General features: G+C 39.0%; 1 protein-coding gene across 2 annotated transcripts in view; it reads right to left on the bottom strand.

Annotated features, from left to right (window-relative positions):
- The window catches only part of RNF128 (ring finger protein 128), a gene marked incomplete at its 5' end in the record, with an annotated part of 144,850 nt that overhangs the window by 81,787 nt on the left and 45,244 nt on the right, over nt 1-17,819 (bottom strand). Inside the window, one exon of one of the 2 annotated variants that reach the window (XM_080652933.1) lies at nt 11,851-12,549. The exons of the other annotated variant lie outside the window; for it this stretch is intronic. Coding sequence (XP_080509059.1) covers nt 11,851-12,343 — 493 coding nt within the window. Of the gene's footprint in view, nt 1-11,850; nt 12,550-17,819 lie in introns of those variants that run through there. 2 annotated transcript variants of the gene reach the window in all.

Raw genomic sequence — 17,819 nt, 5'->3', positions numbered from 1 at the left:
TCTTTCTGGTAATTCATTATTGGTGTATAATAAAGCCATCGATTTTTGGGTGTTGATTTTGTATCCTGCTACATTGCCAAATTCATTTATTAAATTAAATCTAGTAGTTTTTTTATGGAGTCTTTAGGGTTTTCTATGTATAATATCATGTCATCTGTGGATAATGACAGTTTTACTTCCTCCCTTCCAATTTCAATACCTTTTATTTCTTCTTCTTGTCTGATTGCTATGGCTAGAACTTCCAGTACCATCCTATAAAATAAGAGAGGAATATGCTAATTATCTATTAAGCCTTGAGGCATAACGACCAACGACCAACCGTGTAAGGACCAGATCATGGATATGCAGGAGGATGGGGCAGCGAACTACAAGCAGGCAACAAAAAGCTACAGGAGGGGGCAGGGCAGCAAGCTATAAGGGGAGGAGGGGGAGAGGGGCAGGGGGAGCTACAGAAGGGCGGGGCAGGAGGTGGAGAGCTACAGGAGGGCAATGGAGAGCTACTGGCGCATGAATTTGTGTGCAGGGATACTAGTGTTGAATAAGAGTGGTGAAAGCAGACATTCCTGTCTTGTTCCTGTTCTTAGGGGAAATGCTTTTAGTTTTTGCCATGAGCTTATCATTATTAACAATAACCACAACAGGAACACTAATGGGTTGTTGTGTGGAATTAAAGACAATACATTTTCCTATAGTAATGTTGCTAAATAGTGTTTTGGTTCCTAAATGAGTCCACAGATTAGTGCATGTGAAATGCTTTGAGGGCTAAAAACTGCAAAACATATGGAAATTATTATTTAACTGATATTTGTAACAAAACTTTTCAGGAAACAGTATCACTGAAATACCTAAAACAAACAAAAGCATTTAAAATTTATCTTAAATATTGGCACATAAAAATACATATTTAATCAGGAGGATCACATGATTGATAAGTTTTTGTGGAGATTGTGAGAGTGAGTTATGGACACATTCAGGGTCCTTAGGTACTGAGAGCACTAATTTGTTATAATGCTTAATTTCATTTCAAAAGAAGTGGAATCACATAAAAGGAAGTTCAAATACTTTGAAAAGGAAGATGGGGCTCCAAGAAGGTGTGTGTGTGTGTGTGTGTGTGTGTGTGTGTGTGTGTGTGTATTTGTTTGTATATGTAAGATTATATAAAGTAGAATTAATAATGCTATTAAAGGAAGAGAAAGGGGATAGAAAAGTAGGTCATGAAATGTGTCCCATGAGGAAAAGTAGGGTACAGAAGCTACCCATGAATTAGACAATTTATTGTGCAAACCACCAACTGGTGGAGTTCTGTATAGCATAATATCATTTCAAGGGAAATGCTAATTTACAAAACAAGTACACTTGAAATCTATACAATTTTATTAACCAATGTCACCCCTATAATTGAATAAAATTTTAAAAAGTATCTCAATTTTAATGTATCCAATGCAATTTTGATTGAGCTTATATGTTCTGCATGTCATTAATAAAGTGTAAAATAAGAACACCATGATTCCTTTCTGCCCTTATTCTAAAAATTCATCCTGTCTTATAGAATAACATAAACTGTTGTCATCAGATGAACCCAGTATGTCATGGGTGAAAACTGCCAATATATTGGTTTCTTCATTGTAAGATGTTAAACTTTGCACTAATCTTAAAAGTATTGACAATAATAGATATTGAAGGGGGCTAGTGAGAGGAAGAAAACTTCTTATGTGAAAGAAAAATAAATACTAAGAAAGGTGAGGTGTGTGTGTGTGTAAGGGGGAAAGAAAAAATATAAATAGTGATACAAAGGGTAAAGAGAAAAGAAATATTCCATATTAAAATAGAAAAAGTCAGTTCTTCAGTGTTCGAGGTTCATTTTACATATTAAGAAACTAGTGTAAACAAGAAAGAGCCACCCTAACAATTATATGTGTTAGATATATTCAAAAGGCCAAACCAATTTTTTAAAATTTTCATAGTAGTCTGTAAATCATTTCTATTATCAAATACTAGAGGCCCGGCACACGAAATCATGCACGGGTACGGTCTGTAGGCCTGGCCTGCAATCAGGGCCATCTTCCCTGGCTGCCGGAAGCCAGCCCCACCCCCCACTGCCACCTTCCCCCTCCCCCTGGTTCCCCATTCGCCATTGGGCGATTGGAGCCTGCCGGTGGGGGGAGGGGAGGAGGGACTGAGAGGTGGTCAGTGCGCCATTAGGGTCAATTTGCATATTACCTTTTTATTATATAGGATGCTTTGTTCCTATTGTTGTTATAGTCACATTATTAATGCTTTCTTTAAGATTTATTAACACTATAGGAGTATTTTTTTAAATAAGTGGTTTTTCTAATTATAAGTATAAAGGTTATTCATTATAGAAAGTTCAGAAAAAAAAATATTCAGTGAAAAACAATCACCCATAATTCTGCCAACCAGAAATAATCAAGGGTAACATTTTGGTGTATTTTCTTTTTAAAAGTTAAGACTTTTTAGTTGCAGGCAGCATTTAACTAAGCTACTTCAACATGCTATCTGAAATGATAGTGATTAATATCTTGAGAAAAACATATACATACATATCAACACGTGAGTTCTAGTACCATTGTCTTTCAAAAAAGATAAAAATAAAGGAGTTAGATAGGGTTTTGAAAATCACTGATGTATATCTAACTTGAGCATTGAAGCATTAAAACCAAGTAAATCACAACTAGGTTGTGAATCTAACAGCCTCCATTAAGTTAGGAATGAATCACCAAATTTTCTTTTTGAAAGAAATCAATATTGTAATAAGCCTACGGATAAATTAAAGCAGTAATTAACTATATACCACTATAATAGAAAGACATACATAGAGCCAATAAAGAAAAAGACAGAACAGGAAATGCATTAATAACAAAGAGCCTTTGTGCTCTGCTTTGCCCAAAGGGCTTCAAAGTGGGTGTTAACATCAAAATGTGGCAACTCTGAACTTGCTTAGTAAGCACATCAAAAGTGCACGTACTCCATGGTTAGAAATAATTCCCTGTAGTATGTAGCTGAGAATCGCGATAGTTAACTAGCTTCAATGCAGTGAAGGAGACTGTTTCTGTGGGTGACTAGGCTCCTACCACATGCTGCAAGACATCATTCCCTCAGGAGGCAAAGTTGACAATTGTGCTGCTTCAAAAATTCTTCATCTTGGTGTGTGTGGTAGTCTTCTGGGATTCTGGTACTAATCTATTTCTTGATTGAGATGCTGGTTACACAGGTGTGTTCACTTCGTGAAAATTCACTGAGCTATGCACTAATGATTTCTGTACCTTTCTGGTATGTATTTATGCTTCAATTAAGTTTACATATACAAAAAAGTATTCATGGCTAAGCAATACCTGTGGTACCCTATCAAGTACCCTTTGGGGAAAACCCCAACAATAGTTTACAGTTCAGTGACCATCATGAAAAAGAAAAGCCATTTTAATCAATGAGGTGCTACTTAACCAAGCAAAACAGAAACTGGGTGCAAACCTCATTTGTAAACTGTAGGAATTTCATGGGAGAAAAGGAACTAAAGTACAGTGGTAATCAAAACTTTCAAAAGACCGAGGCCACAATAGGCAATGCATGTGGGTTAGACCACATCAAATTTATGGCTAGTATGTTTTTATGTAAAACTCTGTGGTGCATATTTTTGTTTTAAATGTTCTAATTCACACCACTACCTGTCAACATTCCTGTGCTCCCTGTTACTTTTTGGAAGAGATGTTCAAACTGCCCCTAGTCAAAGACTACCACCTTCAACTTATAAGAGAACCCTCTTTCTATTTTTAATTACATGGGGAAATGCTTACAATAACAAGCAGCATATAAAACTGTATATATAGTATATAATTCTTTAAATAATATGTATGCAGAACAAAAGAAGAAAATGACAACAAAACCACTTCTAAATGCTAAAATGGTTATATTTATGCATTTTAAACTATACCTATTTTCTTAATACTACATTAATACTCATGAAATAAATAATCATTAAGATAAAAGTAGGACACAAAACTATACCTAGACATGGAAAAAGACACAGGAAGGAACAGTAATGGTACTACCTCTGTGGAATTATGCATAGTTTTTATTTTTATTTTTAAACTTTTTTGTATTTTCTAAGTTTACTGCAAGAAGCATGATTAATTTTATAATAGAAAATAACTTAGAAAATTTCTTTGGTACTTTCCTCTATTTCCTCCATAAGCCCGGGAACAGAGATTAAATATAGTATCCTATACAACGTAACAGATATTTTACAGGGACTGGGCAGGGGGAATAAAAGTTTTTTTATATGCTTAGAAAAACAATTTGCTCACCAAACTATGTATTTATTTAAGGTTTTTATGTAATAGAATTCCATATTCATCAACATGTTCAATGGAAGTATTTTAATTGGAGACATAAATTGAATGCTGGTGTAAATCAAAATTTTAAAACATCAAAAATAAAATGGGAAAAGTTCAATGTAAAAACTCATTGTCACCATTTCTTTGTTATCCAGGTCATTTTGCCATTTGAAACCCATAAACTGGCCCATGACGGTGATCGCCATAAATATTAGGAAACTAGCATTCTTGAAATATTTGTATATTCTTATTTCTCCTACATTACATTAATTATTTTGGATATTCAGGCAAGAAGCACAGTACCTAGCATACAATATACACTTGATAAATGCTTAATGAATTGAATTTCAATCCCCTTCCATTAGATACTTTTCTAATGAATCTTATGACCCTCTGGCATTCTTGGGTATTTAAGGCAACTCCACCCACATTACCAGAGCACTTACAGTACAAATATTTCAGTGGGAAATATGAAAATTAATATTAAAATGATTATGATCTAGGATATGATATTGACATATATAAACAAAATGCAGTAATTACTATAAGAGATGGAGTACTAAGGGAGAAAAGAAAAGAGATTATTTTGGTTTTGATGTGCACTGTGGTGGGAAGAGGAAGAGAAGGCATTGAGAAATACTTCAAAGATAAGGAGGCATTTGTGTTGGATTTTGAAGGTTGAGTAAGTTTTGACCAGCAGAGCTGGGAAGAAAAGAATATGTAGGCAAAAGCAGAAATATAGGCAAAGGAATGACAATGGAAAGAAGAGAGAACATGCAGGGATCAACATTAAAGAAGAGGTATATAAAACTTTAACAGTAGGTTGGGACTACATTAAGATTCTTCTGGGGAATGTAGTTCAAAATTTATAAGTAATGAGTTTTTGAGCAACGGCGTGTATGTGATGAAAGGTGTGGTCCAGTGGCAATGTAGAAGAACTGGAAGGAAGTAACCACTGAAGGCAGGGAGACCTATTAAATTAGGAGACTAAGTATTTGTTCCCATGAGAAGACACAGGAACTGAAAGCACAACAGTAACAGTTGCAAAAGAGAAGGGAACATATGTTAAAAGATTTAAAGTGATAGAATCAACTGGTGTGGCACTTATTTATTGGAGGGGGAATGTTGAGGGCCTAGTTTTGAATGCAAGGAAGAAGAGGTGTTAAATGAATGAGTTAATCTACACTGCGTGGCCAGATTATTATGATCTCTGAATGCATAATAATCTGGCCACTCAGTGTGTGTGTGTGTGTGTGTGTGTGTGTGTGTGTGTATGGATATACATACACACACACACACACACACACACACACACACACACACACATATATATATATATATATATATTAGAGGCCTGGTGCATGAATTCGTGCATGGGTGGGGGTCTGGCCAGCCTGGCCATGGGGAGGGGACATGGGCGGTTGGCTGGCCAGCTCTACCCCCTATTGGGGTGGGGGGTGTGATAAGGGGTGGGGGGCTAGGGTGAGGGGCTGCAGGCTGATCAGGACTGTGGGGGCCCATCAAGGGTGTAGCCAGCTGGGGGGAGGGGCTGCAGGAGTTTGGTGGGCCAGCCCCGCCCCCTATTGAGGTAGGGTGGCAATCAGGGGTGGGGCTGGCCAGGAGGAGGGGCTGTGGGTTGATCAGGATTGTGGGGGCCCATCGGGGGTGTGGCCGGCTGGGGGGAGGGGCTGCAGGAGGTTGGCTGGCCAGCTCCACCCCCTATTGGGGTGGGGGGTGTGATCAGGGGTGGGATGGCCAGGGGGAGGGGCTGCAGGAGGTTGGCCACCCAACTCTGCCCCCTATTGGGGCAGGGAGGTGTGATCAGGGGCAGGTGGGCTGGGGAGAGGAGCTGCGTGCCTATTGTGGTGGGGCAGGCTGATGGGGGCACGGCTAGTGGTGGTGGGGGGGGAGGGTGAGGACATTTGGCCAGCAGGCCCAGCTCTTTTTTTTTTGTTTTTTGCAGGCCCAGCTCTTGATTGGGGTAGGAGGGTCCGATCAGGGGCAAGCTGGTAGGGGGGAGGAGCCACAAGGTTGGCCGCTGGCCCCACCCCTTGATAGGGCCAGTTCACTGGCCACAGTGGACATCATAATGACTGGTTGTTAGGTCGTGATGGCCGAGAGGTGCTCCATGCACCTTCTGGTGACCGGTCGTTTGGTTGTTTTGGTTGTGATGCCTCTTGTTCTTTTATTATTATGATATTATATATACTATTTTGACATGTAATTTTTTGCAGTAACATAATTACTGCACGAATCTTTCTTCTAATTAATTTCCTTTCAATGTGCACAAATCCGTGCACCAGGCCACTAGTAAAATAATAAAATGAAACAAATGAGAGGCATGAAAAGTCAGAGACTGCTTGGGAGAGGATTTCAAAGGAGTAGTCAATAGTATCAATACAATACTGCAGAGATATCAAAAAGGATGTATCTGGAAACAGATTTAGGAATGGTACTTTACTTTGGTAAATTATCACACTCAATCCCCTCTCATCCGCTTTTGAACCTGTCACTCTACGGAAAAAGGTTCTTTTCAAAGTCAACATCCTAGTAAAAAAAAATCAGAAAACTAAATATCAAGTGGTTGAGAAGGGATTGGGTAGTGATAAATCAGCATAAAATACTATCTCAAAGTCTTTGTGAATAGAAAAAAGATGGGTAGGAGATTGAAGAAGAAGCAGTTATTTGAGAAAACAATGACAAACACAGGTGGGTCAAAAGATCATTTTCTTGTAAGGAATTCAGTCTACTCACCCTATTCCTAGAGTTAAATTTAGGCCCTGGCTGGTTTGCTCAGTGGTTAGAGTGTCAGCCACAGAGTGAAGGGTCAGGGTTCAGTTCCTGTCAAGGGCACATACCTCTGTTGCAGGCTCCCCGCCCCACACCAATTGCCAATAGATGTGTCTCTCTCACATCATCTCTCTCCCATTGATGTTTTTCTCTCTCCTCCCCTCCTACTCTCTCTATGGAAAAAATCCTTGGGTGAGGATTGACAACAACAACAAAAAAGAGTTAAATTTAGGATTTCAGGTAATGTAGACTTTGAAGTACTCTCGGCCATTCATTTTCAAATTGTGTACTACAAACATAATATTCTATTTTCATTTTCTAAATACATTTAACTATGTTAACTGTGATTTAAAAAATTATAGCAACTTCCTATATGCCAAGAACTGTCTTAAACACTTCATCTGTATTATCTCATTTAATCACAGCAGCTTTATAAGGCAAGTTTATTATTATGCCCATCTTACATAGGAGAAAACTGAGACTTAGAGAAGTAAAATAATGGGCTAAGATTTTAAGAATAGTAATTGACAGAGCCAACCTCTTAATATGCTCTACTGTCTTCCAACAATATATACTAGTAGAAGCAACTGTTTTTCACCCAGTAATTAACTAAACTACTTAGTTCATTCACTTTCTTACAGTACTCAGAAATAATGCTTCTCCTTCCATACCTTTGAATATGTTTCAAGTTCTTGTAAATGTGTTACGACGGCTGTAGCTCTACACAAGTCTTTCAACAAACTTATGCCTGCATATGTTGATTCAAGGAAAATTGTACAAGCAAGTATCTACACCATTTGAACCTGTAGGATGTGCTAAATTAGACAGCATGCAAAGTTCAGACCCATCTGCATGGTGAAAGCAGAACAATCAGTTGCACAATAACAAAAAACATGTGTACCTTGTCTCATTGTGACAATCCTACATTTTAGAAGGCATTAGTGCTTAGTCTAAGTTTGGGCTGCTTCTTATCTTATTTTCATAGTTAAGACATATGAATAGTAATTAAACTTTGAAAACAAAATGTTCTCTTAATTTCTTCCAGGTTTCTGGGTCAATTTAACTGGAAAATATTCAGAGATAGCAAGACAAGCTGTCAATAAATGTATATCATTTACAATTATCTGTGTGAATCAGGATTTTCTGAATACTTTGCAACCCAAATAATACTATACAGAAATAAACTGCATGGGTTGATGCAAAGCTACAGTTTACCCTTCTGTAAAATGTCAGTATACATAAAAACAGCCTCATTTTTCTAATCAATTGCTCTTATATAGTGGAATTTCTCTCTGGTAAACAACAGTTTTAAAGCAACTATTCTAAAAACAGTTCTAAACCAGAACTAAACCAATTAGTTCTGTTGTCTTGGAACAAATGGGTCTTCATGGTCATAGGTTTGTAATAGGTAAGAGTGTGGATGCTCAGCATAAACTCAAAGATAAAACAATTCAAGCACAGTCCCCTGTGAGAGTGGGTGAAGAGAGATTTTGTGAACAAAGAAGACAACACTGGCTTTTCCACATTTGGTGACCCTTGTGCAATTCATAGCAATACATATTGAAATAATCAGCACTTAAACAAACCTCAGTCCTACCTCTCTGCCACTAAGATTCAACATAGGTCGTTTTTGACCAGAGATTACAATGAACCCTAGGATTTATCTCAGGAATGAGCAAAGCAAATGAGAAACAGCACTTTGTCAAATGTTCAATAATACACGTGAAAGAAATGCAAAGTGATTTTCCCCATGTTGAAAAGTAGTTTCTGCCGGAGTTCAAGAGAGAAATGTAACTCCATATTTCAAGGAACCAGCTAGCTTTTTTATAGCTAATTAGTCTAATGATAAACTTTGCCATAGTCATAATCTCAGATAATAAGACATTTTTAAAGTATTAAAATACCTTTAGGAATGTAATTTAATTAAGTGATCAATATTTAGGGCTTTATTTCTATATAGTATTCTGAAGCAAAACAGCCATGATTAGATTCCCAGTGTTTTCATGTCTTCAAACTAACAGTTGCATAATCATATATTTGTATGTTAATTTTTTACACCTTTTAGCATCAACTTATTATCATAATTAACTTTGATTGAGTGTTTATTATCTGCTAGGTAGTTTACACATGTTATCATTAATAATCACAGCAATGTAAATATTATCACCATCTTATGGATGGGGAAACTGAGACTCAGTAAAGGTAAATAATCTGACCAAGGACACAAAGCTATGGTAAATCCAGAATTTGATTCACATTCTTTTTTTAAAATATATTTTTATTGATTTCAGAGAGGAAGGGAGGAGAGAGATAGAAACATCAATGATGAGAGAAAATCACAAATCGGTTGCCTCCTGCACACCCAACACTGGGGATCGAGCATTGCAGGCATATGCCCTGATCAGGAATCCAACCATGACCTCCTGGTATATAGGCTGACACTCAACCACTGAGCAACACCAGCTGGGCTCACATTGCCATTTCTTGTCCACATTTCCCCCACGGCTACTTCTTTTTGTCCTCCACCCTTTCTCTGCCAACAAGGCAGTCTCCTATCCAAAACTCAACACTTCAGAAACCAAGGTGTATGCAGAGTGCCAGGCACACAGTAGGAGTGCAACAAAATTAATTTTATTACCCCTAAAACTATCAGGATGAAAATAGTTTAAGTAGAAACTCTTTAATTAAAGACTACTCTTCAATTCCAAATAATTTATGCAAGCAAATCTCATTTGGAGGAGACAAAGTCAAACCCTTGCATTAAAGTAGCCAATTAAAATGTAAGGACTTTAAAATTTACCAAGTTCTTATTCTTCATTTTTATTAGCTTTTAAGAAGGGAGTAAGTAAAAACAAACAAACAAACAAACAAACAAAAAACACCCACAAAATACTCACAGACAGACAACATTATGGTGGATTATCAGAGGGAAAAGGGGGTAGGGGTGGTAGAAGAGGGTAAAGGGGGGATAAATGGTGATGAAGGAGACTTGACTTCAGGTGATGAACACACAATACATTATATAGATAATGTATTATAGAACTGTACACTTGAAACCTTTATAATTTTATTAATCAATTTCACCCCAATAAATTCAAGGTGAAGGCCAAGGTGGGCAGGGGCTGGGTAGAGGGGGATATGGGGGACAACTGAAATAGTGTCAACAATAAAAAAGTACAAGGGAAAAAAAGAGAAAAAGAGTAATTTCATTCTAATCAATGGATTATCAACCAAGAGAGATACATAGGGTTGCTCCTTTAATCAATATAAAATCTAAGAATCACAGCAGGAAGGAATCACAAGAAGGAATATTAGAGTTCATCTAGTTCACTTTTGTCTCAGCTCACTCTGCCAACTTGGCTTCCAGCTCCTACCTCTGTACTATCATTTGACTAAGTAACTAGTACAGGTTATAAAGCTGGTAGAGGCAAAGAAGAGGCTAAAATCTCCTGAGTTCCAATTCAGTCTTCTTTCCATTAAGCCACCCAGGCACTCAATGCAAGTAATGCAAGTGCTCTCTAGGCAGTGCTAGACACAATGTTTTAGGGGAAAAAACACACAAAAATCCCTGTAAGTACTTAAGTAAATAAATTTCTCCAGTGACTCCTAAAAGGCTAATCCTATTAGCTAAACTTGACTGAGAAAGATGATGTGTCTTTATAGGCCTTATTTCATTTCATCCTTAAGCAAACCTATGGGAGTAGTTCTTAGTTCTTTCCCATTTAATTGATGAGGGAAATCAGACTCAAAGACTTCAAATAAGTTGTCCAAGGTCACAGAACTAGTAAGCAATGGAACCAGCATTCCAAGGCCTGACTTGAGGCCCAGCTCTCAACAACTATGATATATTGCTGTTATGTCTCTTCCTTTTTCTTCCAAAAATTTTGGGCTAAGATCACTATATATATATATATAATGGATATCTAATTACAATTAAGGAAAAGGTTTCTGGAAGGATAACTACAGAGGGAAAAATTGTAACCCACATCATCTCCAGAAATTAAAGACCCACTTTGACTACTTTTCCCAAAGTCTAGGCTTTTGCTATCCTTATGCATAAACCTCTACTTTTTCAATAACATTAATCACCTCTTTTGTCACTTTTCAAAGGCAAAGGAAATCACTGATACCAACAAACACTTGGGCCCTGAGACCCCTGGGCAGAGAAGAGCCCAAGAGCAAAGCAAAGTTGCCACCAAAACTGCAATGAGGTTAACAGGGCACAGTAACACAATCTTTGTACCTGATACTAGGAAACATGAAGAGAAAAACAGGGAGAGGCGAGGGGAAAATCTGCTGCAGGCCTGAGGTTGTTCAACAGGAAAAGAGTGAGGAAGGGATTTTCAGGAAGTCTTCTCCCAAAGTCATTTCAAAGCCAATGCCCACCACCAATTAATCCAATACAAGACACCCTTGTGAAACACCAGGTAAAGGCGACACGAAGAGTCCCAACACTCCTCCAGTTGCCAGCCTCCGCATTCTGTTTGTCTTACCCTTTTCTACCGGAGAGACAAATTCTAAAGGTTTTTTCTGCCCAACCCCCAACGCAGGGTAAATCTCCCAGAGAAGAGGCCCCAGTTTCTTTCGGTGGAGACAGAACGGGCACTGGTTTTCTTTCGGAGCAAAGATATAGGAGAGCATCGAGGAAAATAAGAGAAACTGGCCTTGGAAGGGGTTTGAAAAGACACAATTTAGTAGCCACACTCACCCGGGTGAGACATGGGGATGACCTCATTGCGGGTCCCTGGGAAGTTAAAGATGACGGCTCCAGACGCCCCTCTCTCATAAGCCAGATGGATCTTGTCTGCGAAGGTGCAGCCCCCTCCGCGCTGGATGAGGGCCAACCAAGAGACTTGAACGGTGCGTCCCCAGTCCCCAGGGACCGTGGGCACCGTGAAATTCGTGTGCGGGTTACAGGCATTGAGCGCCCCTGGCCCGTCGGGCGGTACCAGGACCCCAGCCACTGGCAGGAGCGGCGAATCCTGGCCGTACACGCCCTCCTCGCTCAGCTCCCACACGGTGCGGTTCACTCCGGTGTGCGGAACCCGCCAGGACACGTTGAGATACGCGGTCCACACAGCTTCAGCTCCCCGGGAGCCGGGGGCTTGCGGACTCAGGGCCAGCAGGAAGCACCACGCCAGCAACCGGGAAAAGCCGCAGCTTCGGCGGCAGGAGACCCCGGCCCCGGGCGGTGGCCCCATGGCGCGCGCGGTCTGCGGTTCCCTAGGGCCTGTGACACGCGCCCTCCTAGATGGCGGCAAGACCTTGGCCTTGACCAGGTGCGCGCCAGGTGGGGAGGGGGCGGGGAGACACTGGCGCGAGCAGCGAGCTATGTTAGAGCCCAGAGGCACGAATCCTCGGTGTAGACGTTGCCGCAGAAGCAGCTCGTCACCGCTTTTGCTGCGGCCGCGTAGGGCTCTGGGGCTTTGGCGTGAAGCTCCGCCCAGCCGACTGGGGGTAGAGGTGGCTGGGAGGGAGGAAAGGACACTGCGGGATCCGCCTTTTAAAAGGGTAACGGGATGGACAGAGTAGGATCTAAGGCTGTGTAGCCAGGTGTGTCGCGTGGTTTTAGAAAAAAAAAAAAATGGACAGGTGAGGAGCTAGAATCTGCGAACATAAAGAAAGCTCTTTGGTAGCATTCGAGTTTGTTTTGAATTTCAATAACACATTTTTCATCCTAACATTTGCCTAAAAAGCTTTTCAGGCTTAAGGTGCCAGAATGTGAAAGTACTTCTAAAAAGCGCAGATCCGAAGGTTCTGAGTTCTAGTCAAGAGAATTTGGGTAGGGTGGGTGGTGCTGTGGGTAGGCCTTTTATTGAATCTCAAGAGGAAGGGAGAGGCAGGAAAAGCTCATTTATATATATATATATACATATATATATATTCTGCTCCAAACAAGCGTCATACCTGTGTATTTCCCTCTTACCCTTACCCCATGCGAAATATACTTCATTAGAGACCCCTTCTAAAAGTAATCTTAGTCTTCAAAAAAAGAATTTCGTTTTCACACGTCAACTAAGACTCTTTGTCTTCCACAAACCAGGTTTATCCAAATAGATATATCTGTACAATTCCTGACATTAACTACATCATCTTTCTTCATTTCCCACTAAAAGAAGTGTGACTCACCTTGACAATTCACTCATGACAGTATTGCATTATGATTTCTCCTAACTTGAAGTGTACAATTTTTATGCACTCTGTTGGTATAACATTTAGTGGGTGCTCAATAAATATGCATTTGATTAAACCTAATTGATACTAGTACATCTGGTTTCAGATAACTTTTGACCTTGGGGAAATTATTTTTCTGTGCCTCAGTGTCTTCATCATCTGTAAAATGGGGATAATAACAGTACCTACCTCTTAGAGTTGTTCAGATGATTAAATGAGTTTACATGTGTAAAGCACTTGAGACAGTACTAAGCAGAATGTAAAAATTATATCTGTTAAATACTATTTTTAAGCAGGTTCAGGGGACACAATACTTTTAAAATAATCTTAAAGTTGTTACTTTGAGGTAATAATCAGATAAAATTATGTTTAGAATGTTCAGCTTTAGTAACTTTTTCAGTCCAAAGAAATATAACTTACTTTATCCAGCCCAACATTTGTTAAATTCCTGATCAATCACTCCCCTCAGTCTTGGCTTAATCAATATTATTCCCCCAAATTAAGCATGTGACAATTTGCACTTCATACTTTTATAGCTTGAGATAAACCTAGTGGAAAGTTATTATCATAATCAAATAGCACGTAGAATCCAAATAAATGGGCATGAACCCTAGGAATTGAAATGGACTTTAGAGATCACAAGGGTAGGTATAGGGGGCCAATAGCATGGCACTCATATCTATTAATGATGTTAATCTCTAAGATAAAAATTAACTAGGGGAAAAGAAAATGGTAGGATCAGCCACCTCTCAGAAATGGTACAATTCCAGAAATTGTCTAAATTTGTTAGTGAAGAGCTCTCAAAATTCAATCAATATTACCTGTATGACAATCAACTATATTGTACTTTGAAGAAACAATGTGTTCAAAAGAAAAGAAATATTTTTCTAAAGTACTTAAAAAAATGAATTTTGGAGAGACATTTGTTAACATTCATTCTTTCTTTTTTAAATAAATATTTATTGCACATCTACTCTATACCGGCCATGGGCTAAGCATTGGGGAAAAAAATAAGACATGAATTCTGATTTCAAAAAGTTAATGAAGATTCATGTCTTATTTTTTTACCCCAATGCTTAGCCCACGGCTGGGATACAGTGGGTGTGCAATAAACATCGATCAGACCGTCAAACCTCAGAGGGCAGGTAGGGGAGGGTGCGGGTAAGGGGGAGAGATCAACCAAAGGACTTGTATGCATGCATATAAGCCTACCAATGGACACAGACAACAGGGGGGTGAGGGCATGAGTGGGGGGATGGGAGGTAATGGGGGGATAAGGACACATACGTAATACCTTTACCAATAAAGAAATTTTAAAAAGTTAATGAATTAACTTAGATGAAACCAACAAGCAAACTTGTGATTATACATATAGAGTGCTATATGTATATAGTGTAAGTGCTCTGATAGAGTTATGCATAGGGCAATAGTGGGTAATAAAAGAGAAGAGGAACCTAACCCACTGGAAAGTAAGGAAAAGCTTTCCAGAGGAGGTTATACCTGTGCAGAGTTTGAGAAGGTTAGCCTTTTTAGGCATAGAACAATACAAGGAAAAGTATTGAGGCATGAAACTGAAAATGTTGGGTAGCAACAAGCACTACAGGCTCTATAAACAGTATGGTTGGATACAACCCAGAGCACAAGAGATAAAGTTGTAGAGGTCCATGGGGGTCAGTTCTTGAGAGTCCTTTGGGTAAAGCTAAGGAGTTTGGACTTTATCCAAAAGCAAGCAGTAATATAACCAGGATTTAAAAGGGGAGTAATATATAATTAGATTTGAATTTTAGAGATCATTATGGCTTCTCTGTGTACAATAGATTGGAGGGGAAAAGAGTAGAAACAGGGAGTCCAGATAGAAGGTTGTTGGCAGTGCTCCAGGTAAGGGATGAAGGTGGCCTGGATATACAGGTAGTGGGAATGAAGATATATAGATAAATTGGGAATGTATTTTGGATGTAGAATCAATAGGACTTGTTTGGATTATAAAAGAGAGACAAGAGTTAGGGATGTCTCTGAAGCTTTGGTTTGGAAGACTGGATGACACTTGATTAATCAGGAAGAAGGTTTTAAATTTATAGAGTGGATAGGAGGGGGAGATGAGTCCAGTGTAGACAAATTGATTTTCAGGTATCTATGATGTAACTAGGTAGAACTCTCTGGTAGGCAGTTGGATTTTATGATTACTGAACACCTGACACTGGAGAGGTATGGGTATACAGAGACAAAAGAAACAGTCCCTGCCCTCAATGAGTTCACAGTTTAGTAGGAAAGTCAGAGAGGTAAACAGATAATAATGTACAGTGTCATAAATGTTATGACTGGAGAAAACATAGAATGCTATAGCAACATGGGTGTGGCTGAGTCTTTTAGAACAAATAAAGTTAATCAAGCAAAGAGAGTAAGGATATTCAGGCATAGGCAATAGTATATTACATAAGAAAACAGGAAACATCCAGGGAACTAACATTCAGTAGTTAGGTATGGCAGCATATAAGTTGCAAAGGGGGAGCCAAGGAAAGTAACACTGGTCAAGTAGATTATGCCAGAATATGAAAAGTGTAGAAAACTATGTTAAAGAGTGTGAACTCAAAAAAATAGAGTGTGAACTCAATACACATAGAAACACATTCGAGCATGAGTGAACGCACATGTACACACACACACATAAAGTAAATATGGCAAAATAATTATTATTAAATCCAAATGATGGGTATATAAGTGCTCAATGTATTATTTTTGAAATTTTCTCCATATTTTAAACTTTTTGTAATGATGAGTTTAAAGTTATGAATTTATATTAAAGTATGTGGAACAAATGAATATGATCAGATTTAGGACTAAATAGATCATCTGGATTATATTAAGGACAAGACAGGATACAGAGAGACTAGTGAGGAAGCTAATATCCTCAGTACTATTCTGGAGGTCTTTCCCCATTGTGGAGATGGAGGTATCAGACTATTAACCATTAAAATTACCCCATGAACTCCCCTTGCTACAAGTTCATCCTCACCAAGCAACTTTCTTATTACTGTTTAGCTCCTCATGTAAATATGCCTACAGGGAGATAATGTACTGATGGGCAAACACTAGTATCTGGTCTACTTGGAAGTTATACTTCTCATTAGAAATTAATCAATTAGTATTCTGGCTTATATATTGGTATTTTGTGAATTTACTTAACTGTGAGTCAGTCTCCAGGATCCCAGTCTCTGGTTATATTACCAATCAAAGTTCAAAGCTTACAAAGCTAAGAACCAGACTCTGTCAATGTCCTTCCATTCTATGGAGATTTGTCTGGGTAACTCTCTGGCTTTCCCCAGAGATTGGTAGCCAGCACCAAACCTCTGCTTGAACACTCCTGGTATCAGAGATTACTGCCTCACAAAGCATCACATCCTGAGTAGTACTATACTTTTCTTGTTGGAAAGTTCATGTAAGTATTGTTTGTCTTTGTTTTGGTCCTCCCTCTTCCTCCTACCCAACTCTTCCTACCCCAGGTCCCCAGAGTTTCCATGCTATTTCCTGGCTGTATCACCACCCCACCAGAGTCTTTGCTTTGAGCAGTTTCCCAGTACCAGACAGACCTCACCTGATTCTTAGCCCTCAAACCAAATTTACTAGTCCTAGATGTATTCCCTCAGGATCCTTCTGTACCTAAGGCTAAGAACAGCTACTGCTCATTGAGCATTTATTGTGTGCTTTACATGCATCATCTCAGTTGATTCTCACAACCATTGGTCATGATCACAAATTTCAGAAGAGGGGATTAGAGAGAATTAGCAAGTTACCTAAGATCATATAGCTTGTAATCAAATTAGGATTCTAATGCAGTCCTGACTGTAAGTATTAATAGCTGAATAGTGAGTGACTCAGTACCTTGCCTCTGGAGAGTGGCATTTGCACTTCAACATTGCCTTATACTAAATAAACAAAGTTCAAGTGAAATGTTTCTTGTATGCATTTCAGGCACTGTGAATAGCGAGGGAGATATATTTGGGCCAGGATCCTTTTTGAATTTCTCAAGTCCTACCACAATGGCTAGCCCTGCCAAACATTTGTATCAGCAATACTGAACAGAAAGCTGTCCTGAGCAGTGCACTATCTAATGATGAACTGATACTAATGATGAACAGAGCAACATCATGCAGAAGTAACAGCAGGGCACCACTTTGGCTGATTAAGTTTCCAGTCACATTGAGTTTCTGCAGAGATACAGAGACAGACCTCTGCAAGAAATGAGACATCACATCTGGCTTCTTACTATTAAATAAATGGCAAGGCACTATCTAGGACAACTAGTGTCCTGGCATCTAAGCAAAGCTGTGCTACACAGCTCGACAAAATATGTGCAGAGAATGTATGGAGAAGGGATGACAATAAATTTTCACTCTAGGCAGCTGCTCTACAGATACCAAGAGGAAAATGATGAGAGTGTGCAATGAGAGAACAGTCAAAGAAAACAAAACAAAAAGTTAAATATGATGCTGCAACAAGCTTTCA

Source organism: Plecotus auritus, assembly GCF_963455305.1.
Source record: "Plecotus auritus genome assembly, chromosome: X".
NCBI lineage: Eukaryota > Metazoa > Chordata > Mammalia > Chiroptera > Vespertilionidae > Plecotus > Plecotus auritus.
Note: the sequence above shows the minus strand (reverse complement) of the source record. Positions and strands in the feature narration are given on the sequence as shown.